This window comes from Crinia signifera, chromosome 3 (assembly GCF_055691185.1).
Source record: "Crinia signifera chromosome 3, ASM5569118v1, whole genome shotgun sequence".
Lineage (NCBI taxonomy): Eukaryota > Metazoa > Chordata > Amphibia > Anura > Myobatrachidae > Crinia > Crinia signifera.
In genome coordinates, this window is record NC_139219.1 from 341,882,825 (window position 1) to 341,908,639 (window position 25,815).

The following is a 25,815-nucleotide window of genomic DNA, read 5'->3' on the forward strand; positions in this document are numbered from 1 at the left end:
GTCTGGCAGTGTAGGGGTTACGGATATAATAGTAAGGGAGGGCAGTGCTGTGTCTGGCAGTGTAGGGGTTACAGATATAATAGTAAGGGAGGGCAGTGCTGTGTCTGGCAGTGAAGGGGTTACGGATATAATAGTAAGGGAGGGCAGTGCTGTGTCTGGCAGTGCAGGGGTTACGGATATAATAGTAAGGGAGGGCAGTGCGGTGTCTGGCAGTGTAGGGGTTACAGATATAATAGTAAGGGAGGGCAGTGCTGTGTCTGGCAGTGCAGGGGTTACGGATATAATAGTAAGGGAGGGCAGTGCGGTGCCTGGCAGTGTAGGGGTTACAGATATAATAGTAAGGGAGGGCAGTGCTGCGTCTGGCAGTGCAAGGGTTACAGATATAATAGTAAGGGAGGGCAGTGCGGTGTCTGGCAGTGTAGGGATTACAGATATAATAGTAAGGGAGGGCAGTGCTGTGTCTGGCAGTGTAGGGGTTACAGATATAATAGTAAGGGAGGGCAGTGTTTTCCAGCCAGCACTGCAGAGAGGAGGTGACACCGCAGGCAGCAGATGATAGAAGCTACATTAGCCAGTAAGTGCCACGAATACACTGGGATATGGTTATGTTACACCTCAGTATCCTGCTGCTGCTTATTACACAAGGGACAGGAACCCACAGGCCAGGTGAGTGCGTGTTATATAATCTGTGATCCTGAGAACAGGCGTGTGACCGCCGGCCATAATACATCTATTACACCCTATACAGACATAGGACACTACACCCCCAACATGTCCTGACCGCTGGCCATTACACATCTATTACACCCTATACAGACATAGGACACTACACCCCAACATGTCCTGACCGCTGGCCATAATACATCTATTACACCCTATACAGACATAGGACACTACACCCCCAACATGTCCTGACCGCTGGCCATAATACATCTATTACACTATATACAGACATAGGACACTACACCCCAACATGTCCTGACCGCTGGCCATAATACATCTATTACACCCTATACAGACATAGGACACTACACCCCAACATGACCTGACCGCTGGCCATAATACATCTATTACACCCTATACAGACATAGGACACTACACCCCCAACATGTCCTGACCGCTGGCCATTACACATCTATTACACCCTATACAGACATAGGACACTACACCCCAACATGTCCTGACCGCTGGCCATAATACATCTATTACACCCTATACAGACATAGGACACTACACCCCCAACATGTCCTGACCGCTGGCCATAATACATCTATTACACTATATACAGACATAGGACACTACACCCCAACATGTCCTGACCACTGGCCATAATACATCTATTACACCCTATACAGACATAGGACACTACACCCCAACATGACCTGACCGCTGGCCATAATACATCTATTACACCGTATACAGACATAGGACACTACACCCCAACATGTCCTGACCGCTGGCCATAATACATCTATTACACCCTATACAGACATAGGACACTACACCCCAACATGTCCTGACTACCGTCCATAATACATCTATTACACCATATACAGACATAGGACACTACACCCCAACATGTCCTGACCGCCGACCATAATACATCTATTACACCCTATACAGACATAGGACGCTACACCCCAACATGTCCTGACCGCCGACCATAATACATATATTACACCCTATACAGACATAGGACACTATGCCCCAACATGACCTGACCGCCGGCCATAATACATCTATTACACACTATACAGACATAGGACACTACACCCCAACATGTCCTGACCGCTGACCATAATACATCTATTACACCCTATACGGACATAGGACACTACACCCCCAACATGTCCTGACCGCCGGCCATAATACATCTATTACACCCTATACAGACATAGGACACTACACCCCAACACGTCCTGCCCGCCGGCCATAATACATCTATTACACTATATACAGACATAGGACACTACACCCCAACATGTCCTGACCGCTGGCCATAATACATCTATTACACCCTATACAGACATAGGACACTACACCCCAACATGTCCTGACCACTGACCATAATACATCTATTACACCCTATACATACACAGGACACTACACCCCAACATGTCCTGACCGCCGACCATAATACATCTATTACACCCTATACAGACATAGGACGCTACAGCCCAACATGTCCTGACCGCCGGCCATAATACATCTATTACACCCTATACAGACATAGGACACTACACCCCAACATGTCCTGACCGCTGGCCATAATACATCTATTACACCCTATACAGACATAGGACACTACACCCCAACATGTCCTGACCGCCGGCCATAATACATCTATTACACCCTATACAGACATAGGACACTACACCCCAACATGTCCTGACCGCTGGCCATAATACATCTATTACACCCTATACAGACATAGGATACTACACCCCAACATGTCCTGACGGCCTGCCATAATAAATCTATTACACCCTATACAGACATAGGACAATACACCCCAACATGTCCTGACCACCGACCATAATACATCTATTACACCCTATACAGACATACGACACTACACCCCAACATGTCCTGACCGCTGCCCATAATACATCTATTACACCCTATACAGACATAGGACACTACACCCCAACATGTCCTGACCGCTGGCCATAATATATCTATTACACCCTATACAGACATAGGACACTGCACCCCAACATGTCCTGACCACAGGCCATAATACATCTATTACACCCTATACAGACATAGGACACTGCACCCCAACATGTCCTGACCGCTGGCCATAATATATCTATTACACCCTATACAGACATAGGACACTACACCCCAACATGACCTGACCGCTGGCCATAATATATCTATTACACCCTATACAGACATAGGACACTACGCCCCAACATGTCCTGGCCTCTGACCATAATACATCTATCACACCCTATACAGACATAGGACACTACACCCCAACATGTCCTGACCGCTGCCCATAATACATCTATTACAACCTATACAGACATAGGACACTACAACCCAACATGTCCTGACCAATGCCCATAATACATCTATTACACCCTATACAGACATAGGACACTACACCCCAACATGTCCTGACCGCCGGCCATAATACATCTATTACACCCTATACAGACATAGGACACTACACCCCCAACATGTCCTGACCGCAGTACCAGTTTCAGGTTTAGGAGTCAGAGAGTATTACCAGGTGCTGGTGTAGGAGCCTGGGAGAAGCATTACCAGGTGCTGGTGTAGGATCCTTGGAGAAGCATTACCAGGTGCTGGTGCAGGAAGCTGGGAGAAGCAGTACCAGGTGCTGGTGTAGGAGCCTGGGAGAAGCATTACCAGGTGCTGGTGTAGGATCCTTGGAGAAGCATTACCAGGTGCTGGTGCAGGAAGCTGGGAGAAGCAGTACCAGGTGCTGGTGTAGGAGCCTAGGAGAAGCATCACCAGGTGCTGGTGTAGGATCCTGGGAGAAGCATTTCCAGGTGCTGGTGTAGGAGCCTGGGAGAAGCAGTACCAGGTGCTGGTGTAGGAGCCTGGGAGAAGCATCACCAGGTGCTGGTGTAGGATCCTGGGAGAAGCATTTCCAAGTGCTGGTGTAGGAGCCTGGGAGAAGCATTACCAGGTGCTGTTGCAGGAAGCTGGGAGAAGCATTTCCAGGTTCTGGTGTAGGAGCCTGGGAGAAGCAGTACCAGGTGCTGTTGCAAGAAGCTGGGAGAAGCAGTACCAGGTGATGGTGTAGGAGCCTGGGAGAAGCAGTACCAGGTGCTGGTGTAGGAGCATGGGAGAAGCATTACCAGGTGCTGTTGCATGAACCTGGGAAAAGCAGTACCAGGTGCTGGTGTAGGAGCCTGGGAGTAGAATAACCAGGTGCTGGTGTAGGAGCCTGGGAGAAGCATTACCAGGTGCTGTTGCAGGAAGCTGGGAGAAACAGTATCTGGTACAGGTTTAGGAACCTAGGAGAAGTAGTACCAGGTGCTGGTGTAGGAGCCTGGGAGAAGCAGTACCAGGTGCTGGTGTAGGATCCTGGGAGAAGCAGTACCAGGTGCTGGTGTAGGAGCCTGGGAGAAGCAGTACCAGGTGCTGTTGCAGGAAGCTGGGAGAAGCAGTTCCAGGTGCTGGTGTAGGATCCTGGGAGAAGCAATACCAGGTGCTCGTGTAGGAGCCTGGGAGAAGCAGTACCAGGTGCTGGTGTAGGAGCCTGGAAGAAGCAGTACCAGGTGCTGGTGTAGGATCCCGTGAGAAGCAATACCAGGTGCTGGTGTAGGAGACTGGGAGAAGCAGTGCTAGATGATGGTGTAGGAGCCTGGGAGAAGCAATACTAGGTGCTGGTGTAGGAGCCTGGGAGAAGCATTACCAGCTGCTGGTGTAGGAGCCTGGGAGAAGCATTACCAAGTGCTGTTGCAGGAAGCTGGGATAAGCAATACTAGGTTCTGGTGTAGGAGCCTGGAAGAAGCAGTACCAGGTGCTGGTGTAGGATTCTGGGAGAAGCAGTACCAGGTGCTGGTGTAGAATCCTGGGATGAAGCAGTACCAGGTGCTGGTGTAGGAGCCTGGGAGAAGCAGTACCAGGTGCTGTTGCAGGAAGCTGGGAGAAGCATTACCAGGTGCTGGTGTAGGATCCTGGGAGAACCAATACCAGGTGCTGGTGTAGGAGCCTGGGAGAAGCAATACCAGGTGCTGGTGTAGGAGCCTGGGAGAAGCAGTAGTAGGTGCTGTTGTAGGAGCCTGGGAGAAGCAGTACCAGGTGCTGGTGTAGGAGCCTGGGAGAAGCATTACCAGGTGCTGGTGTAGGATCCTGGGAGAAGCAATATCAGGTGCTGGTGTAGGAGCCTGGGAGAAGCAGTACTAGGTGATGGTGTAGGAGCCTGGGAGAAGCATTACCAGGTGCTGGTGTAGGAGCCTGGGAGAAGCAGTACAAGGTGCTGTTGCAGGAAGCTGGGAGAAGCATTACCAGGTGCTGGTGTAGGAGCCTGGGAGAAGCAGTACCAGGTGCTGTTTTAGGAAGCTGGGAGAAGCATTACCAGGTGCGGTTGCATGAAGCTGGGAGAAGCAATTCCAGGGTCTGGTGTAGGAACCTGGGATAAGTAGTACCAGGTGCTGGTGTAGGAGGCTGGGAGAAGCAGTACCAGGTGCTGGTGTAGGAGCCTGGGAGAAGCATTACCAGGTGCTGGTGCAAGAAGCTGGGAGAAGCATTACCAGGTGCTGGTGTAGGAGCCTGGGAGAAGCAGTACCAGGTGATGGTGTAGTAACCTGGGAGAAGCATTACCAGGTGCTGGTGTAGGAACCTGGGAGAAGCATTACCAGGTGCTGGTGTAGGAGCCTGGGAGAAGCATTACCAGGTGCTGGTGTAGGAGCCTGGGAGAAGCATTACCAGGTGCTGGTGTAGGAGCCTAGGAGAAGCATTACCAGGTGCTGGTGTAGGAGCCTGGAAGAAGCAGTACCAGGTGATGGTGTAGGAGCCTGGGAGAAGCAGTACTAGGTGATGGTGTAGGAGCCTGGGAGAAGCATTACCAGGTGCTGGTGTAGGATCCTGGGAGATGCAGTACCAGGTGCTGGTGTAGGAGCCTGGGAGAAGCAGTACCAGGTGCTGTTGCAGGAAGCTGGGAGAAGCAGTACCAGGTGCTGGTGTAGGAGCCTGGGAGAAGAAGTACCAGGTGCTGGTGTAGGAGCATGGGAGAAGCATTACCAGGTGCTGTTGCAGGAACCTGGGAGAAGCAGTACCAGGTCCTGGTGTAGGAGCCTGGGAGAAGCATTACCAGGTGCTGGTGTATGAGCCTGGAAGAAGCATTACCAGCTGCTGGTGTAGGAGCCTGGGAGAAGCATTACCAGGTGCTGTTGCAGGAAGCTGGGAGAAACAGTATCTGGTACAGGTTTAGGAACCTAGGAGAAGTAGTACCAGGTGCTGGTGTAGGATCCTGGGAGAAGCAGTACCAGGTGCTGGTGTAGGATCCTGGGAGAAGCAATACAAGGTGCTGGTGTAGGAGCCTGGGAGAAGCAGTACTAGGTGATGGTGTAGGAGCCTGGGAGAAGCAGTACTAGGTGCTGGTGTAGGAGCCCGGGAGAAGCAGTACCAGGTGCTGTTGATGGAAGCTGGGAGAAGCATTACCAGGTGCTGGTGTAGGAGCCTGGGAGAAGCAGTACCAGGTGCTGTTGCATGAAGCTGGGAGAAGCATTACCAGGTGCTGTTGCAGGAAGCTGGGATAAGCAATACTAGGTTCTGGTGTAGGAACCTGGGATAAGTAGTACCAGGTGCTGGTGTAGGCAGTACCAGGTGCTGGTGTAGGATCCTGGGAGAAGCAGTACCAGGTGCTGGTGTAGGATCCTGGGAGAAGCAGTACCAGGTGCTGGTGTAGGAGCCTGGGAGAAGCATCACCAGGTGCTGTTGCAGGAAGCTGGGAGAAGCATTACCAGGTGCTGGTGTAGGATCCTGGGAGAAGCAGTACCAGGTGCTGGTGTAGGAGCATGGTAGAAGCATTACCAGGTGCTGTTGCAGGAACCTGGGAGAAGCAGTACCAGGTGCTGGTGTAGGAGCCTGGGAGAAGCAGTACCAGGTGCTGTTGTAGGAACCTGGGAGAAGCATTACCAGGTGCTGGTGTAGGAACCTGGGAGAAGCAGTACCAGGTGCTGGTGTAGGAACCTGGGAGAAGCATTACCAGGTGCTGGTGTAGGAGCCTGGGAGAAGCATTACCAGGTGCTGGTATAGGAGCCTGGGAGAAGCATTACCAGGTGCTGGTGTAGGAGCCTGGGAGAAGAATTACCAGTTGCTGGTGTAGGAAGCTGGGAGAAGCATTACCAGGTGCTGGTGTAGGAGCCTGGGAGAAGCAGTACCAGGTGCTGTTTCAGGAAGCTGGGAGAAGCAGTACCAGGTGTGGTTGCATGAAGCTGAGAGAAGCAATACCAGGTTCTGGTGTAGGAACCTGTGATAAGTAGTACCAGGTGCTGGTGTAGGAGGCTGGGAGAAGCAGTACCAGGTGCTGGTGTAGGAGCCTGGGAGAAGCATTACCAGGTGCTGGTGCAAGATGCTGGGAGAAGCATTACCAGGTGCTGGTGTAGGAGCCTGGGAGAAGCAGTACCAGGTGCTGGTGTAGGAACCTGGGAGAAGCATTACAAGGTGCTGGTGTAGGAGCCTGTGAGAAGCATTACCAGGTGCTGGTGTAGGAGCCTGGGAGAAGCATTACCAGGTGCTGGTGTAGGAGCCTGGAAGAAGCATTACCAGGTGCTGGTGTAGGAGCCTGGGAGAAGCATTACCAGGTGCTGGTGTAGGAGCCTGGGAGAAGCAGTACCAGGTGCTGTTGCAGGAAGCTAGGAGAAGCAGTACCAGGTGCTGGTGTAGGAGCCTGGGAGAAGAAGTACCAGGTGCTGGTGTAGGAGCATGGGAGAAGCATTACCAGGTGCTGTTGCAGGAACCTGGGAGAAGCAGTACCAGGTCCTGGTGTAAGAGCCTGGGAGAAGCATTACCAGGTGCTGGTGTATGAGCCTGGAAGAAGCATTACCAGCTGCTGGTGTAGGAGCCTGGGAGAAGCATTACCAGGTGCTGTTGCAGGAAGCTGTGAGAAACAGTATCTGGTACAGGTTTAGGAGCCTGGGAGAAGCAGTACTAGGTGCTGGTGTAGGATCCTGGGAGAAGCAGTACCAGGTGCTGGTGTAGGATCCTGTGAGAAGCAATACAAGGTGCTGGTGTAGGAGCCTGGGAGAAGCAGTACTAGGTGATGGTGTAGGAGCCTGGGAGAAGCAGTACTAGGTGCTGGTGTAGGAGCCCGGGAGAAGCAGTACCAGGTTCTGTTGATGGAAGCTGGGAGAAGCATTAGCAGGTGCTGGTGTAGGAGCCTGGGAGAAGCAGTACCAGGTGCTGTTGCATGAAGCTGGGAGAAGCATTACCAGGTGCTGTTGCAGGAAGCTGGGATAAGCAATACTAGGTTCTGGTGTAGGAACCTGGGATAAGTAGTACCAGGTGCTGGTGTAGGAGCCTGGGAGAAGCAGTACCAGGTGCTGGTGTAGGATCCTGGGAGAAGCAGTACCAGGTGCTGGTGTAGGATCCTGGGAGAAGCAGTACCAGGTGCTGGTGTAGGAGCCTGGGAGAAGCAGTACCAGGTGCTGTTGCAGGAAGCTGGGAGAAGCATTACCAGGTGCTGGTGTAGGATCCTGGGAGAAGCAGTACCAGGTGCTGGTGTTTGAGCATGGTAGAAGCATTACCAGGTGCTGTTGCAGGAACCTGGGAGAAGCAGTACCAGGTGCTGGTGTAGGAGCCTGGGAGAAGCAGTACCAGGTGCTGTTGTAGGAACCTGGGAGAAGCATTACCAGGTGCTGGTGTAGGAACCTGGGAGAAGCAGTACCAGGTGCTGGTGTAGGAACCTGGGAGAAGCATTACCAGGTGCTGGTGTAGGAGCCTGGGAGAAGCATTACCAGGTGCTGGTATAGGAGCCTGGGAGAAGCATTACCAGGTGCTGGTGTAGGAGCCTGGGAGAAGAATTACCAGTTGCTGGTGTAGGAAGCTGGGAGAAGCATTACCAGGTGCTGGTGTAGGAGCCTGGGAGAAGCAGTACCAGGTGCTGTTTCAGGAAGCTGGGAGAAGCATTACCAGGTGCGGTTGCATGAAGCTGGGAGAAGCAATACCAGGTTCTGGTGTAGGAACCTGTGATAAGTAGTACCAGGTGCTGGTGTAGGAGGCTGGGAGAAGCAGTACCAGGTGCTGGTGTAGGAGCCTTGGAGAAGCATTACCAGGTGCTGGTGCAAGATGCTGGGAGAAGCATTACCAGGTGCTGGTGTAGGAGCCTGGGAGAAGCAGTACCAGGTGCTGGTGTAGGAACCTGGGAGAAGCATTACAAGGTGCTGGTGTAGGAGCCTGGGAGAAGCATTAACAGGTGCTGGTGTAGGAGCCTGGGAGAAGCATTACCAGGTGCTGGTGTAGGAGCCTGGAAGAAGCATTACCAGGTGCTGGTGTAGGAGCCTGGGAGAAGCATTACCAGGTGCTGGTGTAGGAGCCTGGGAGAAGCATTACCAGGTGCTGGTTTAGGAGCCTGGGAGAAGCAGTACCAGGTGATGGTGTAAGAGCCTGGGAGAAGCAGTACTAGGTGATGGTGTAGGATCCTGGGAGAAGCATTACCAGGTGCTGGTGTAGGATCCTGGGAGAAGCAGTACCAGGTGCTGGTGTAGGAGCCTGGGAGAAGCAGTACCAGTGATGGTGTAGGAGCCTGGGAGAAGCAGTACCAGGTTATGTTGCAGGAAGCTGGCAGCAGCATTACCAGGTGCTGGTGTAGGAGCCTGGGAGAAGCAGTACCAGGTGCTGGTGTAGGAGCCTGGGAGAACCATTACCAGGTGCTGGTGTAGGATCCTGGGATAAGCGGTACAAGGTGCTGGGGTAGGAGCCTGGGAGAAGCAGTACTAGGTGATGGTGTAGCAGCCTGGGAGAAGTATTACCAGGTGCTGGTGTAGGAGCCTGGGAGAAGCATTACCAGGTGTGGTGGAGGATCCTGGGAGAAGCATTACCAGGTGCTGGTGTAGGAGCCTGGGAGAAGTAGTACTAGGTGATGGTGTAGGAACCTGGGATAAACAGTACTAGGTGATGGTGTAGGAGCCTGGGAGAAGCATTACCAGGTGCTGGTGTAGGATCCTGGGAGAAGCAGTACCAGGTGCTGGTGTAGGAGCCTGGGAGAAGCATTACCAGGTGCTGGTGTAGGAGCCTGGGAGAAGCATTACCAGGTGCTGGTGTAGGAGCCTGGGAGAAGCAGTACCAGGTGCTGGTGTAGGAGCCTGGGTGAAACAGTACCAGGTGCTGGTGGAGGATCCTGGGAGAAGCAGTACCAGGTGCTGGTGTAGGATCCTGGGAGAAGCAGCACCAGGTGATGGTGTAGGAGCCTGGGAGCAGCATTACCAGGTGCTGGTGTAGGAGCCTGGGAGAAGCAGTACCAGGTGTTGGTGTAGGAGCCTGGGAGAAGCAGTACCAGGTGCTGGTGTAGGAGCCTGGGAGAAGTATTACCAGGTGCTGGTGTAGGAGCCTGGGAGAAGTATTACCAGGTGCTGGTGTAGGAGCCTGGGAGAAGCAGTACTAGGTGCTGGTGTAGGAGCCTTGGAGAAACAGTTCCAGGTGCTGGTGTAGGAGCCTGGGAGAAGCAGTACCAGGTGCTGGTGTAGGAGCCTGGGAGAAGCAGTACCAGGTGCTGGTGTAGGAACCTGGGAGAAGCAGTACCAGGTGCTGGTGTAGGAACCTGGGAGAAGCATTACCAGGTGCTGGTGTAGGAGCCTGGGAGAAGCATTACCAGGTGCTGGTGTAGGAGCCTGGGAGAAGCAGTACCAGGTGATGGTGTAGGAGCCTGGGAGAAGCAGTACCAGGTGCTGTTGTAGGAGCCTGGGAGAAGCATTACCAGGTGCTGGTTTAGGAGCCTGGGAGAATCAGTACCAGGTGATGGTGTAGGAGCCTGGGAGAAGCAGTACCAGGTGCTGGTGTAGGATCCTGGGAGAAGCCGTACCGGGTGATGGTGTAGGAGCCTGGGAGAAGCAGTACCAGGTGATGGTGTAGGAGCCTGGGAGAAGCAGTACCAGGTGTTGGTGTAGGAGCCTGTGAGAAGCAGTACCAGGTGCTGGTGTAGGAGCCTGGGAGAAGTATTACCAGGTGCTGGTGTAGGATCCTGGGATAAGCAGTACAAGGTGCTGGGGTAGGAGCCTGGGAGAAGCAGTACTAGGTGATGGTGTAGGAGCCTGGGAAAAGCATTACCAGGTGCTGGTGTAGGAGCCTTGGAGAAGCATTACCAGGTGCTGGTGTAGGAGCCTGGGAGAAGCATTACCAGGTGCTGGTGTAGGATCCTGGGAGAAGCAGTACTAGGTGCTGGTGTAGGAGCCTTGGAGAAGCATTACTAGGTGCTGGTGTAGGAGCCTGGGAGAAGCAGTACTAGGTGCTGGTGCAGGAGCCTTGGAGAAGCATTCCTAGGTGCTGGTGTAGGAGCCTGGTAGAAGCATTACCAGGTGCTGATGTAGGAGCCTGGGAGAAGCAGTACCAGGTGCTGTTGTAGGATCCTGGGAGAAGCAGTACCAGGTGCTGGTGTAGGATCCTGGGAGAAGCATTACTAGGTGATGGTGTAGGAGCCTGGGAGAAGCATTACCAGGTGCTGGTGTAGGAGCCTGGGAGAAACAGTACCAGGTGCTGGTGTAGGAGCCTGGGAGAAGCAGTACCAGGTGCTGGTGTAGGATCCTGGGAGAAGCATTACTAGGTGATGGTGTAGGAGCCTGGGAGAAGTATTACCAGGTGCTGGTGTAGGAGCCTGGGAGAAGCAGTACCAGGTGTGGTGGAGGATCCTGGGAGAAGCATTACCAGGTGCTGGTGTAGGAGCCTGGGAGAAGCAGTACTAGGTGCTGGTGTAGGAGCCTGGGAGAAGCAGTATCTGGTACAGGTTTAGGAACCTAGGAGAAGTAGTACCAGGTGCTGTTGTAGGAACCTGGGAGAAGCAGTACCAGGTGATGTTGCAGGAAGCTGGGAGAAGCAGTACCAGGTGCTGGTGTAGGAACCTGGGAGAAGCAGTACCAGGTGCTGGTGTAGGAGCCTGGGAGAAGCAGTACCAGGTGCTGGTGTAGGAGCCTGGGAGAAGCAGTATCTGGTACAGGTTTAGGAACCTAAGAGAAGCAGTATAAGGTGCTGGTGGTCGAGCTTTGTAGAAGCAGTACCAAGTGCAGAATTAGAAACCTGAGAGAAGCAGCTCTCAGTGCAGGAATCTGGGAGAAGCAGTAAAGTCCGGATCCGCCCCCTACCCATTGCTCCCTGCACCTGTCAGCTGTCAATCAAATGACAAACAGATAGAAGAGGAGGGACTGCACAAGAGTTAAACAGCAAAAGAGCAGTGAGTCTTTTATTATACATGTTTATAACAATTTTTTTAATAATTGCAGATTTTTTTAATATTAATTTAGACACTTTTTAAATAATGGGCTGGGTTATGTGCCTAAAGGTGGCCATACACGCTGCAATAGCAGCATGCGATGTGATGTGCGCTCCTGCGGGCATCGCATCGCACAGTGCAAACAGTATGTGCTGCACATACTTTTTTTACTGCTTTCGGATCGCATCACACACACATTGCATGCATGCCATGCGATGCGATGCGATCTAGCCCATAAGGAATGCGATTCTCGCAGCGTGTATGGGCACCTTTAGTGCCTGCCACATTTTGCGGACACAGCACTGAGATGGTGTATGCATACATGTACATGCACCCGAGATCCTCCATAGGATCGCATGTTGCATATGCTCCCACAATCGGGCTGCAGCTTGTTGCAATGGCAATGTGAAAGGGCACAACATTTATGGTTTGCAGGAGGGCGCCGGACACACTAGCACCGGCCCTGCACATATTCCTAACATTGCTTTATGCAGGTGAACTACAAGTGCCAGCACACCTCCCCCGCATGCTTGGACTTTGAGAACCGCAAGTCCCAGCATGTGGGCATTAATAGCCCACTCGGACTTGTAGTCCACCTGTAAAAAGAATATAAAAATAAAACACACACAGAAAAGTATAACTTTATTACACACACAAACACACACCTCACTTTTACACCAACATACTTACCAATCCAGGGTCCAGCGCTGGTCTGTCTCCTGCATAGCCTGATAGGGTCAAATCACACATTTCTAACATTGCTTTATGCAGGAGAACTACATGTGCCAGCAGACCTCCCCCGCATGCTGGGACTTGGAGAACCACAAGTCCCAGCATACTTACCAATCCAGGGTCCAGCGCTGGTCTGTCTCCTGCATAGCCTGACAGGGTCAAATCACACATTTCTAACATTGCTTTATGCAGGAGAACTACATGTGCCAGCAGACCTCCCCCGCATGCTGGGACTTGGAGAACCACAAGTGCCAGCATACTTACCAATCCAGGGTCCAGCGCTGGCCTGTCTCCTGCATAGCCAGCTCACCCCACACTGACAGCGGGGTGAGCCGGCTTTCTCCTGCACAGTTAACACCTTGGGACAGCGCTACAGAGGCTGATAGCATGATTGGCCGATGCGACTCCATGGAGACACAAAGCTCAGCCCTGACTGCTATCAGCCTCTGTAGAGCTGGGACAGAGCTACAGAAGGTGTTAACTGTGCAGGAGAAAGCCGGCTCACCCCGCTGTCAGTGTGGGGTGAGCTGGCTATGCAGGAGACAGACCAGTGCTGGACCCTGGATTGGTAAGTATGCTGGGACTTGTGGTTCTCCAAGTCCCAGCATGCGGGGAGGTCTGCTGGCACATGTAGTTCTCCTGCGTAAAGCAATGTTAGAAATGTGTGATTTGACCCTATCAGGCCGGCGTCCACTGGCCATGGACGCCGGTTTCAGCCCTGGATGGGTGAAGCCTGTGGGGGGACCCCTTTATTGGGGGGGGGGTCCCCATTCCTCCATGTACCCTGTCAAACAGCCACGGTGCTCATGTTTCGGCCGGGTGACCTTATGTAAAAAGTGTCCCCTGGGTGTGGCATGACACCGCGGGATGTTGGAGCCCAGTGCTGGTTTCAAAATATGGGGGACCCCCAGATTTTTTCCCCCTGTATTTTTGGAACCAGGTCCGGCTCAATGAGCCCGGGGCTGTTTATGCTCAGGAGGGGGGACCCCACACCATTTAAAAAAACAAACTAACAAAAAAACACTTTAACACATTTATTTTACACTGGACCATGCACAGATCTCAGTGATCTGTGCAGGGTTCTGTCCAATTCGCATATCAGAACCTGGTTTACATATGTAGCGAATTTTAGACTAATTTTCCTGATTTTGCATCTCATTAAATATGCAAATTGTATACGTTTCAATGGGAGTTTGCGGCAAAATCTGCGTTTTTAGCCATATTTTGCATCTCATTTAATATGCGAATTCAGGAAAAAGTGCGATTTCGGAAGATTTTTGGCGAAAAATCACAAGAATCACATTTTCGCATCCTATTAAATGTCACCCTTGGTAAGAAGTTTTTTTAAAGCAGCAATTACACTGCAAAACCAGTCTGATTTTGCAGTGTAAATGATTGCCGCTTTAAAAACACTGGAGAGTTCTTACCAAATCTCTCACTCTCTGATTCTCTCATCCTATTACATTTCACCCACAATCTATTTTTACACATTTTTTATTGATATTTATGTAACAAATGTGAGCGACGCTGGCATGTTTAGCAGACATTTTTGCCCATCTTTCACAGAGATGTTGGCATTGTTCTGAGTGAACATGACATCACTGCTACATGTGGCAAACATTGCACCTCCCAAATGTAAACACTTCTCTGTGTAACCAGCTCTCTGCAAACATTTCCACTCGCGGCCATGATGCGGGAGCAGCAAGCACCCATATTCCCGTTCTCCACTTGGGGTGACTGGCTCAGTAGAGGGGGGTATAGGTGCAGTGTATGGGAGCTCACTCAGGATACAACATGCTTGCCGATACTCCCGCTTTAGCCCTCAGTCCCCCAGTGCCTCGCAAAGACCTCCCAATCCCCCGGAATTTCAAAGGCCAGACTGATAATCTGGACTGCGCATGCGCTAGTCCGGCGCGATGGGGGCGGAGCTTGGGCTAGCACGCATATACTTGCATAGTGTGTGAGAGCTGCCGCCCAGCAACGCCTTCATGGAGACTTTCCAGCAGCAGTGGCAGCAGCAGCTGCTGCGGAGTCTTCAGGGCACCCCCTCATGGTGAAACCTGCAGGATGGAGACACAGAGGAGGAGGAGGAGTGACAGGGAGTTACCGCTAGCAGGAAGCAGCTCGGAGGAGAGGCTGGAGCATCACTTCAGTGTGTAGTTCTGCAGAGCCACATCTGCAGAGCATCACTTCAGTGTGTAGTTCTGCAGAGCCACATCTGCAGAGCATCACTTCAGTGTGTTGTTCTGCAGAGCCACATCTGCAGAGCATCACTACAGTGTGTAGTTCTGCAGAGCCACATCTGCAGAGCAACACTTCAGTGTGTAGTTCTGCAGAGCCACATCTGCAGAGCATCACTTCAGTGTGTAGTTCTGCAGAGCCACATCTGCAGAGCATCACTTCAGTGTGTAGTTCTGCAGAGCCACATTCCTTTAGTGTCTTATTACTGTAGAATTTGCAGAGACTCTTTGTCTTTGTGCATTGGTTATTTTCAGCTTGCAGAGCCGCCTGTGTTAGTAACAGTGCTTGTATTTCTGGGCTGGCTGGCACTGTGTTGTAGGCAGCAGTGTTTTGTAGTGTTTGATTTTGTGCATAATACAGTATGTAACGTGGAACTATCTCTAATGTATGTTTGTAGGTGACCCATGGCACTGCCCCCTGTGTGTGTGTGTGTGTGTGGATATCAGGGTTGCCAACCCTCCCGGAGGGTCCTGGAAATCTGGTCCCCCTCCCGGGGGTGGGGGGGGGCAACCCTCCCGGGGGGGGGGGGGGGGGGGTCCGTGGGTCAAATGACGCAATCTCGTCATTTTAGCCCCACAGTGCAATGACTGAAATACCAACATTGCACTGCGGGGTGCAGGGCTAAAATGACGTGTTTGCTCTAGCCACGCCCCGATAGAGCAGCCCGCACGTGGCTCCACCCACGAACCGCCCTTTCCCCTCCCGGGGATGACCCGCCCCCCTACTTCAGTGAGCTGAGGGCTTAATTTTTCTTGTCCTAACAGTGCGTCACGTACATAACAGTCTTTCTTCTCTTCCCTTATATATATATATATATATATATATATATATATATATATATATATATATATGTGTGTGTGTGTAGGCTGGTAGTGACCCCTGTGTGTGTGTGTATGTGTGTGTGTGTGTGTGTAAGCTGGTAGTGACCCCTGTGTGTGTGTGTATGTGTGTGTGTGTGTGTGTAAGCTGGTAGTGACCCCTGTGTGTGTGTGTAGGCTGGTAGTGACCCCTGTGTGTGTGTGTGGGCTGGTAGTGACCCCTGTGTGTGTGTGTATGTGTGTGTGTGTGTGTAAGCTGGTAGTGACCCCTGTGTGTGTGTGTAGGCTGGTAGTGACCCCTGTGTGTGTGTGTAGGCTGGTAGTGACCCCTGTGTGTGTGTGTGGGCTGGTAGTGACCCCTGTGTGTGAGTGTGTAGGCTGGTGGTGACCCCTGTGTGTGTGTGTGTGTGTGTGGGCTGGTAGTGACCCCTGTGTGTAGGCTGGTAAGGACCCCTGTGTGTGTGTGTGGGCTGGTAGTGACCCCTGTGTGTGTGAGTGTGTGTGTGTAGGCTGGTAGTGACCCATGTGTGTAGGCTGGTAAGGACCCCTGTGTGTGTGTGTGGGCTGGTAGTGACCCCTGTGTGTGTGAGTGTGTGTGTGTAGGCTGGTAGTGACCCCTGTGTGTGTGAGTGTGTGTGTGTAGGCTGGTAGTGCGCCATGTGTGTAGGCTGGTAAGGACCCCTGTGTGTGTGTGTGGGCTGGTAGTGACCCCTGTGTGTGTGAGTGTGTGTGTGTGTAGGCTGGTAGTGCGCCATGTGTGTAGGCTGGTAGTGACCCCTGTGTGTGTGAGTGTGTGTGTGTAGGCTGGTAGTGACCCCTGTGTGTGTGAGTGTGTGTGTGTAGGCTGGTAGTGACCCATGTGTGTAGGCTGGTCAGGACCCCTGTGTGTGTGTGTAGGCTGGTAGTGACCCCTGTGTGTGTGAGTGTGTGTGTGTAGGCTGGTAGTGACCCCTGTGTGTGTGTGTGGGCTGGTAGTGACCCCTGTGTGTGTGTGTAGGCTGGTAGTGACCCATGTGTGTAGGCTGGTAAGGACCCCTGTGTGTGTGTGTGGGCTGGTAGTGACCCCTGTGTGTGTGAGTGTGTGTGTGTAGGCTGGTAGTGACCCCTGTGTGTGTGAGTGTGTGTGTGTAGGCTGGTAGTGACCCATGTGTGTAGGCTGGTCAGGACCCCTGTGTGTGTGTGTAGGCTGGTAGTGACCCCTGTGTGTGTGAGTGTGTGTGTGTAGGCTGGTAGTGACCCCTGTGTGTGTGTGTGGGCTGGTAGTGACCCCTGTGTGTGTGTGTAGGCTGGTAGTGACCCATGTGTGTAGGCTGGTAAGGACCCCTGTGTGTGTGTGTGGGCTGGTAGTGACCCCTGTGTGTGTGAGTGTGTGTGTGTAGGCTGGTAGTGACCCCTGTGTGTGTGAGTGTGTGTGTGTAGGCTGGTAGTGCGCCATGTGTGTAGGCTGGTAGTGACCCGTGTGTGTGGTTTAGTAGTAGGCTTGCAGACACTTCCGCATTTTGCAGGAGGCTCCCACTTTAGCCACCAGTCCCCCCCAATGCCCCGCATTGCCCTCTAATACCCCCAGAATACTAATAGGCCTGCCAAGCACCACTGGCTGTGCATACAGTATGTAACGTGGAACTATCTCTAATGTATGTTTGTAGGTGACCCATGGCACTGCCCCCTGTGTGTGTGTGTGTGTGTGGATATCAGGGTTGCCAACCCTCCCGGAATGGCCGGGAGGGTCCTGGAAATCGGGTCCCCCTCCCGGGGGTGGGGGGGGGGGGTGTCCGTGGTGTCCGTGTTCCTGAGGAAGCTCCACCCAGCGAAACGGCCGTCTGATCCTGACCGTAGCCACACTAGCGGCTCACCCCTACACCCTGCCGCACTTAGCGGCTCATAGCAGTCCCAGTATTTAGGCGAACGAGACCAAGACAGCTCAGGATAAGCAGTGGTAACCGCCACCTTCTACAAATGCGCACTGTTTATCATCATTTTACTATTAGCAATTACTAACAGCTCAGTGCAGTCTTTTTCTTTTCTCCCCACTACCAGGGGTTTTCTATCCCTCACGCAGACTAGTGGCAGGTGTCGCTCATCCGCTATCAATGTTTGGTATATAAACACATAGCGGAAAGCAGCACACCTACCCCTAACAGTAAGACGTTATCTGATACTTTTTAAAGTACATCTATACACCTGTCACTAAGGGCACTCTCAACTCTGAAAGGCATTATAATCATTTAAACCCTGCACTGACCATGGTATATCAGGGTTTCTGATCAACCTAAAGAGACAGCAGATGCCCTAATTTCTCTTCTTCTGACACTCTTTTCATACAGATATAATATCCTTGATCGCTCACTGATTGTCATAGAAACCTGGACGGTTGCGATAGTCAGCAGCAGCCTCAGGGATCTTTACTACTGTGAGTGTCACTCACTGACCTTTCTTTATCTACAAATTTGTATCCCTATGTGAGTGGTCACCGTCGCATTACAAATACCCTACCTTGGTACTCATCTCCTTACTTACAAATTACGGCAATAAAAATAATTAAAACAATAACTATTATTTTATACATAATTGTGTAGTGTAATTTATAGTGTTCCGGACTGTACCAGAGCAGGACAATTCCTCTTTTGCGACAATATTCTAAGTACAATATATTTCGCTTACTAAACTTCCCTCATTGTCAAGATGGGACTAAAATATTGAGAAATTGACATAATAGCAGCATATCCTACCCATAATACTGCTCCTCCCACTTGACAAATCTCAGGAGTCTATTACACTCATAGGATTGTATCAAATTATTCTATAAAGTTACTTTTACTCTACCTATGACATATGTTTGATGTTGTGTGTCTGTTTGTCTAAAAATCCCTATTTTAAATGATCATTAAAAGTTACATTTTATAATTATTCTTTGAAACACTATCTTTTTGACAATTTAAAGAGTGCCCCCAAACAAAAGAGAGTACTTTTTTTTCTTTTACTTTGGTACTTATTCTTACTCTCAGGGGAGCACCGCCACGTCATCACCCACCGTACCAGCGGTTCACTACTTTACAGTGGTAATTACATCTGTTATATCTTACTTTTGTAATAATTGCAATTACACTATAAACAGAAATCTCTAGTGTCACTTGTGCTCAGGTCATCCCTCTCCAGAACCCCCTCCCATCCCCTTCTCCCTTATCAAATACCTAAGAAAGGTGTCACCACAGGTGCTGGCAATCCTACATTACCAGGGAAGCCCAGGAACAGAGCACTGTGTCCTCCTGGAGAGGGGCATGCTGGGAGGTATGGATAATGTAGGATTGCCAGCACCTGTGGGAGCTAGGTAACTGATAAGAAAGGTGTCACCACAGGTGCTGGCAATCCTACATTACCAGGGAAGCCCAGGAACAGAGCACTGTGTCCTCCTGGAGAGGGGCATGCTGGGAGGTATGGATAATGTAGGATTGCCAGCACCTGTGGGGAGCTATGTAACTGATAAGAAAGGTGTCACCACAGGTGCTGGCAATCATACATTACCAGGGAAGCCCAGGAGCAGAGCATTGTGTCCTCCTGGAGAGGGGCATGCTGGGAGGTATGGATAATGTAGGATTGCCAGCACCTGTGGGGAGCTAGGTTACTGATTAGAAAGGTGTCACCACAGGTGCTGGCAATCCTACATTACCAGGGAAGCCCAGGAACAGAGCATTGTGTCCTCCTGGAGAGGGGCATTCTGGGAGGTATGGATAATGTATGATTGCCAGCACCTGTGGGGAGCTAGGTAACTGATAAGAAAGGTGTCACCACAGGTGCTGGCAATCATACATTACCAGGGAAGCCCAGGAACAGAGCACTGTGTCCTCCTGGAGAGGGGCATGCTGGGAGGTATGGATAATGTAGGATTGCCAGCACCTGTGGGAGCTAGGTAACTGATAAGAAAGGTGTCACCACAGGTGATGGCAATCCTACATTACCAGGGAAGCCCAGGAACAGAGCATTGTGTCCTCCTAGAGGGGCATGCTGGGAGGTATGGATAATGTAGGATTGCCAGCACCTGTGGGGAGCTAGGTAACTGATAAGAAAGGGGTCACCACAGGTGATGGCAATCATACATTACCAGGGAAGCCCAGGAGCAGAGCATTGTGTCCTCCTGGAGAGGGGCATGCTGGGAGGTATGGATAATGTATGATTACCAGCACCTGTGGGGAGCTAGGTAACTGATAAGAAAGGGGTCACCACAGGTGATGGCAATCATACATTACCAGGGAAGCCCAGGAACAGAGCATTGTGTCCTCCTGGAGAGAGAGGCATGCTGGGAGGTATGGATAATGTATGATTACCAGCACCTGTGGGGAGCTAGGTAACTGATAAGAAAGGTGTCACCACAGGTGCTGGCAGTCATACATTACCAGGGAAGCCCAGGAACAGAGCATTGTGTCCTCCTGGAGAGGGGCATGCTGGGAGGTATGGATAATGTATGATTGCCAGCACCTGTGAGGAGCTAGGTAACTGATAAGAAAGGTGTCACCACAGGTGCTGGCAGTCATACATTACCAGGGAAGCCCAGGAACAGAGCATTGTGTCCTCCTGGAGAGGGGCATGCTGGGAGGTATGGATAATGTATGATTGCCAGCACCTGTGAGGAGCTAGGTAACTGATAAGAAAGGTGTCACCACAGGTGCTGGCAGTCATACATTACCAGGGAAGCCCAGGAGCAGAGCATTGTGTCCTCCTGGAGAGGGGCATGCTGGGAGGTATGGATAATGTATGATTGCCAGCACCTGTGGGGAGCTAGGTAACTGATAAGAAAGGTGTCACCACAGGTGCTGGCAGTCATACATTACCAGGGAAGCCCAGGAACAGAGCATTGTGTCCTCCTGGAGAGGGGCATGCTGGGAGGTATGGATAATGTATGATTGCCAGCACATGTGGGGAGCTAGGTAACTGATAAGAAAGGTGTCACCACAGGTGATGGCAATCATACATTACCAGGGAAGCCCAGGAACAGAGCATTGTGTCCTCCTGGAGAGGGGCATGCTGGGAGGTATGGATAATGTATGATTGCCAGCACCTGTGGGGAGCTAGGTAACTGATAAGAAAGGTGTCACCACAGGTGATGGCAATCATACATTACCAGGGCAGCCCAGGAACAGAGCATTGTGTCCTCCTGGAGAGGGGCATGCTGGGAGGTATGGATAATGTAGGATTGCCAGCACCTGTGGGGAGCTAGGTAACTGATAAGAAAGGTGTCACCACAGGTGCTGGCAATCATACATTACCAGGGCAGCCCAGGAACAGAGCATTGTGTCCTCCTGGAGAGGGGCATGCTGGGAGGTATGGATAATGTATGATTGCCAGCACCTGTGGGGAGCTAGGTAACTGATAAGAAAGGTGTCACCACAGGTGCTGGCAATCCTACATTACCAGGGAAGCCCAGGAACAGAGCATTGTGTCCTCCTGGAGAGGGGCATGCTGGGAGGTATGGATAATGTATGATTGCCAGCACCTGTGGGGAGCCAGGTAACTGATAAGAAAGGTGTCACCACAGGTGCTGGCAATCCTACATTACCAGGGAAGCCCAGGAACAGAGCATTGTGTCCTCCTGGAGAGGGGCATGCTGGGAGGTATGGATAATGTATGATTGCCAGCACCTGTGGGGAGCTAGGTAACTGATAAGAAAGGTGTCACCACAGGTGCTGGCAATCCTACATTACCAGGGAAGCCCAGGAGCAGAGCATTTTCTCCCTGAAGGAGAGGGTCAGGTAGGCAACACTGCTTTAAATCAGGCTCACTGTGTATAACTGTAATACTCACCCAATATGGTTCTTGTCTTCCAGGAAGTCCACAATGACAGCTCTGGTTCTGTTACTGGTGCCCCTGCTGGTCAGCCCTGGTCTAGCAGCCCCCCGGATAGACAGCAGGTAAGGGCGCATTTCCTGCCTCATCCTCTCCTTATTCAACATGTGGTAAATCAGCTTAATCTGTGCAACCAGGGTCCCCATAGAGACTCACATGTAACAGGCCTGGTCCCTGCTCAGGTGTCACAGGTCAGGTGTCAGAGGTCGCAGATCAGGGGACAAAGCTCAGATGTCACAGATCAAGGGACACAGCTGAAGTGTAAAGCTGGCCATACATCAGAAAGATTGATCTTAAGATCGATTGCGCTCATGATTGTGTACAATTTCCCTTGAAATCCCTGGCAGTCCTTGGTGGTTTTTGGACACACAATCTACACACAATCCATCTTACAATCAGTCATACAATCCATCTGATAATAGATTGTATGCAATCATACAATCTGCATACAATCCATCTTACAATCAATTGAGATTGTATGATTGGGTACAATATCTTTCTGATGTATGGCCACCTTTAGGGGCTGCTCGTCAGGGAACACAGCTCAGGTGTCAGGGGTAGCAGGTCAGGTGTCACAGGTCAAGTCTCAGGGGTCACAGGTCAGGGGACATAGCTCAGGTGTCAAAAGTCACAGGTTAGGGACACAGCTCAGGGGTAGCAGGTTAGGGGACACAGTTCAGGTGTCAGGGGACACAGCTAAGGTGTCAGGGGTCACAGTTCAGGTGTTACAGGTTAAGGGACACAGTTCAGGTATCACAGGTCAGGGGACCCAGCTCAGGTGTCACAGGTCAGGGGACACAGCTCAGATGTCAGATGTTGCAGGCCAGGGACACAGCTTAGGTTTCAGTTGTCAAAAGGTCAGGTGACACAGCTCAGTTGTCAGGGTTCGCAGGTCAGGGTACACAGGTAATGGAACACAGGTCAGGTGTCACAGGTCAAAGGACGCAGGTCAAGGGACACAGTTGAGGTGTCAGGGGTTGCAGGTCAGATTACATAGGTAATTGGACACAGCTCAGGGTCAGGTGTTGTAGGTCAGAGGACACAGCTCAGATGTCAGGGGTCACAGGTCAGTTATCACAGATCAGGGGGAAAACCCAGGAGACACAGGTCCGGTGTCATAGGTCAGGGAACACAGGTGAGGTGTCAGTAGGGTTACCACCTTTTTGTTGAGAGATTCCCGGACAGTGGCCCGCCCCTTGGCACACCCACTGCCCCGCCCCTTGGCACACCCCCAGCTCCGCCCTTTGACCCACCTTATGTTGATTTTTTTTAACCTTTGCTTCAATTTCATTCTTGATTTTGCATACCATAATGCCAATTACATGTTACATCATACACAGTAATACCCATTACACGTTATGCCCCACACCATGATGCCCATTACATGTTACAACATACACTGCAATGCCCATTCCACAATATGCCAGGACTGAAAAAGCTTTTTGGAAAGGAGGAATAATATAGACAGTGCGCGCCGCGCGTCAAAAATTCTCAACATAATGCCGACTACAAGTCACACACCCATTACATAGTGTACAAAATGCCATAATGCCCATTACACGTTATGCCACACAGCTTCAGGTGATAAACCATTGTATTTATCATATATGAAGGAGTCTATTTGTTGTTTTTAAATACATGATGTAAGTACATACTTTATATTTCTTCTAAGAGGCCCAGGGTCGGTGGTGGAGCCTGGAGGCTGGGTGGCTGACCTGGCTCTGCCGCTCTATCCTCTCTGGCAGCTGATGGATGGTGAAGCCAGGACTCGGAGCCTAGGAGGGTGGGAGGCTGGCTGGGTGGAGGAGCCGCTGCTGACTGAGCTCCTGACTGTCCTAACCTCACCTTGGCCTGCCTGCTTTGCCTTGGTTGGTGACTGTCAGAGAGAGAGCGACGAGGCTGGCTGTGTCACCCTGAGGCCGCGCGCCAAATGCGGAGGAGGAGCCGGGAGATTGAAAGGGTTGGAGTCAGACAGTGACACACACACACACACTATCTGTGTGTGTGTCCATTCAGTCTCCGTCCGACTCCGCCTCCCTCCTCCCAGCGAGCGCCGCCCCCGGCCTGCCCTGCATCGATCCCCGCCTCCTTGCTGGCTTCAGCAATCATGGCGACCCGCAGTCCCGCACCCGCACGGCGCCACTGCACAGCGGAGGGAGCCGGGCGGCCGGGGCGGGCAGAGAGGGTGACTCATTCCCGGACTATGTATAGTCCGGGAACGCCACCTGTCCGGACTCCGGACACCCGGTCTAATTACCGGACTGTCCGGAGTAATCCCGGACAGGTGGTAACCCTAGGTGTCAGGTTGCAGGTCAGGGTACACAGCTCAGGAGTCGGGTGTCACATGTGATGGTACACAGGTCAGAGGTCAGCAGACAAGGGGCAGATGACCCTGTTGTATGATCTTGCAGTCTACAGCAGGCATGGGCTACTTGTGGCTCTCCAGCTGTTGTGAAACTACAGGTCCCAGCATGCCCTGCCACAGTTCTGCTATTAGGGAATGCTTAAACTTTGGCAATGCATGCTGGGATGTGTACAGCTGGAGAGCCACAGGTTGACCATGCCTGGTCTACAGAGATAAGGTTGGTCACATGATTCCCCACCTGGAGCACTGGACGCAGGTGTACATTGCCGGCATTCTGCATGTGCGGCCGGATCTTATGGCAAATTCCGTAGGACTCCGCATGAGCCCCTTATAGTTTTTGCTCAGCTCGCCTTAAGGGTCACTTTATTTCTGTCTGTGTGGTTTTGTGCTTGTGGAGTGGGGCATCGTCACACCCTAATCATGGGATCTCATTGTATGTCTACCTTAATACTGGCGTCATAGTCAGACGTGTATACCCCAGTACAGTCCAGGATATCAGGACCACAGAACCCGGGACTGGCACCACTGATAAGATAGTATCAGATTTAATGTAGGAATGGGACCAGACTGGAGTATATAGACTGAACTGCAGTATACTCAAGGTTCCCTCCTGCCTCAAAAGCTCCACTTTTGTTCTAGTCCCCAAGAAATCCACTATTACAAATCTGAACGACTACCGGCCGATCTGACTCGGGTATATTGAGTTAGACTGAACAGCTAGACCCCCTCCAGTTCGCCTACCAATCTAATCGATGCATTGAGGACGCAGTCAACCTGGGCCTGCACTACATTCTGCAGCACCTGGATATGCCTGGTACCTATGTAAGGGTCCTGTTTGTCGACTTCAGCTCGGCTTTCAACACAATCATCCCCAACATCCTCCTTCCCAAACTACTCCGCCTAGGAGTCCCTGAAGCTACATGTTCTTCGATTGTGGACTTTCTGACTGATAGAAAACAAGTTATGAAAGCAGGGATATTGACCTCCCAAGTGCGGCCCATCAGCACAGGAGCCTCCCAGGGCTGTGTACACTCACCCCTGCTCTTCTCCCTGTACACCGTCTGCAAACAGTAACGGTAATCAAACTTGCCTATGACACTACCTAGCCTTATCAAGGACGGGGACGAATTGGCCTACTGACAAGAAGTGGACCGGTTGATTCGGTGGTGCAGCAGCAACCATCTAGAGCTCAACCCACTCAAAATCGTTGAGATGGTAGTGGACTTTAGGAAGAAATTGGCTTTTGGTGTTCCTCTACTAACAATTGCTGACAGTGTGGTGTCGCTAGTGGACTCCTTCAAGTTCCTAGGAACCCCGATCTCCTGGGACCTTAAATGGGGGCCCAACACTGATACTATTGTTGGAAAAGCACAGCAGAGGCTATTCTTCCTTAGGCAACTGAGGAAGTTCAACATCTCACAGAAGCTTCTGCTCCTCTTCTACTCCGCAATTGTGGACTCTGTACTGTGCCCCTCAATACTGGTCTGCTACGGCTCCGCCAGCGAGAGAGACAAATGCAGACTCCAAAAGGTAGTCAGAACTGCGGAGAAGATAATCGGGACGGACCTTCCCTCTGTCCAGGACCTGAACCTGTCCAGAGCAAAACAGCGGGCAACGAAGATAGACAAGGACCAACTCCATCCTGGCCATGGCTTGTTTAACCTGCTGCCATCAGGCAGACGCTACAGGGCTATTCCCACCAGGTCCACCAGAAGCCTAAAAAGTGTCTTCCCCAATCGGTTCACCTGTTGACACATGAGCTCCTGAACTCCTCACTGTCTATTCGCACCATAACCCTCTGCACATAATCTAACACGGTGTCCCCTCGGAATATCTATCTGTATGACTGTACATGTTCCCCCACCTGGTTATACTGTATGCTGTGTACTTGTTACCCACCCGGCTGCTGCACAGCA

The 25,815-nt window shown here is 51.6% G+C and overlaps 1 protein-coding gene across 3 annotated transcripts in view; it reads left to right on the top strand.

Moving 5' to 3' along the window:
• Positions 1-491: 491 nt before the first annotated feature.
• The window catches only part of CGREF1 (cell growth regulator with EF-hand domain 1), a 181,835-nt gene continuing 156,511 nt past the window's right edge, over positions 492-25,815 (top strand). Inside the window, exons 1-2 of one of the 3 annotated variants that reach the window (XM_083179000.1) lie at positions 492-574; positions 21,516-21,599. In XM_083179000.1, coding sequence (XP_083035126.1) covers positions 21,526-21,599 — 74 coding nt within the window. In that variant the 5' untranslated portion in view covers positions 492-574; positions 21,516-21,525. Of the gene's footprint in view, positions 667-13,086; positions 13,206-21,515; positions 21,600-25,815 lie in introns of those variants that run through there. The other 2 variants (XM_083178999.1, XM_083178998.1) reach the window with 2 other exon arrangements.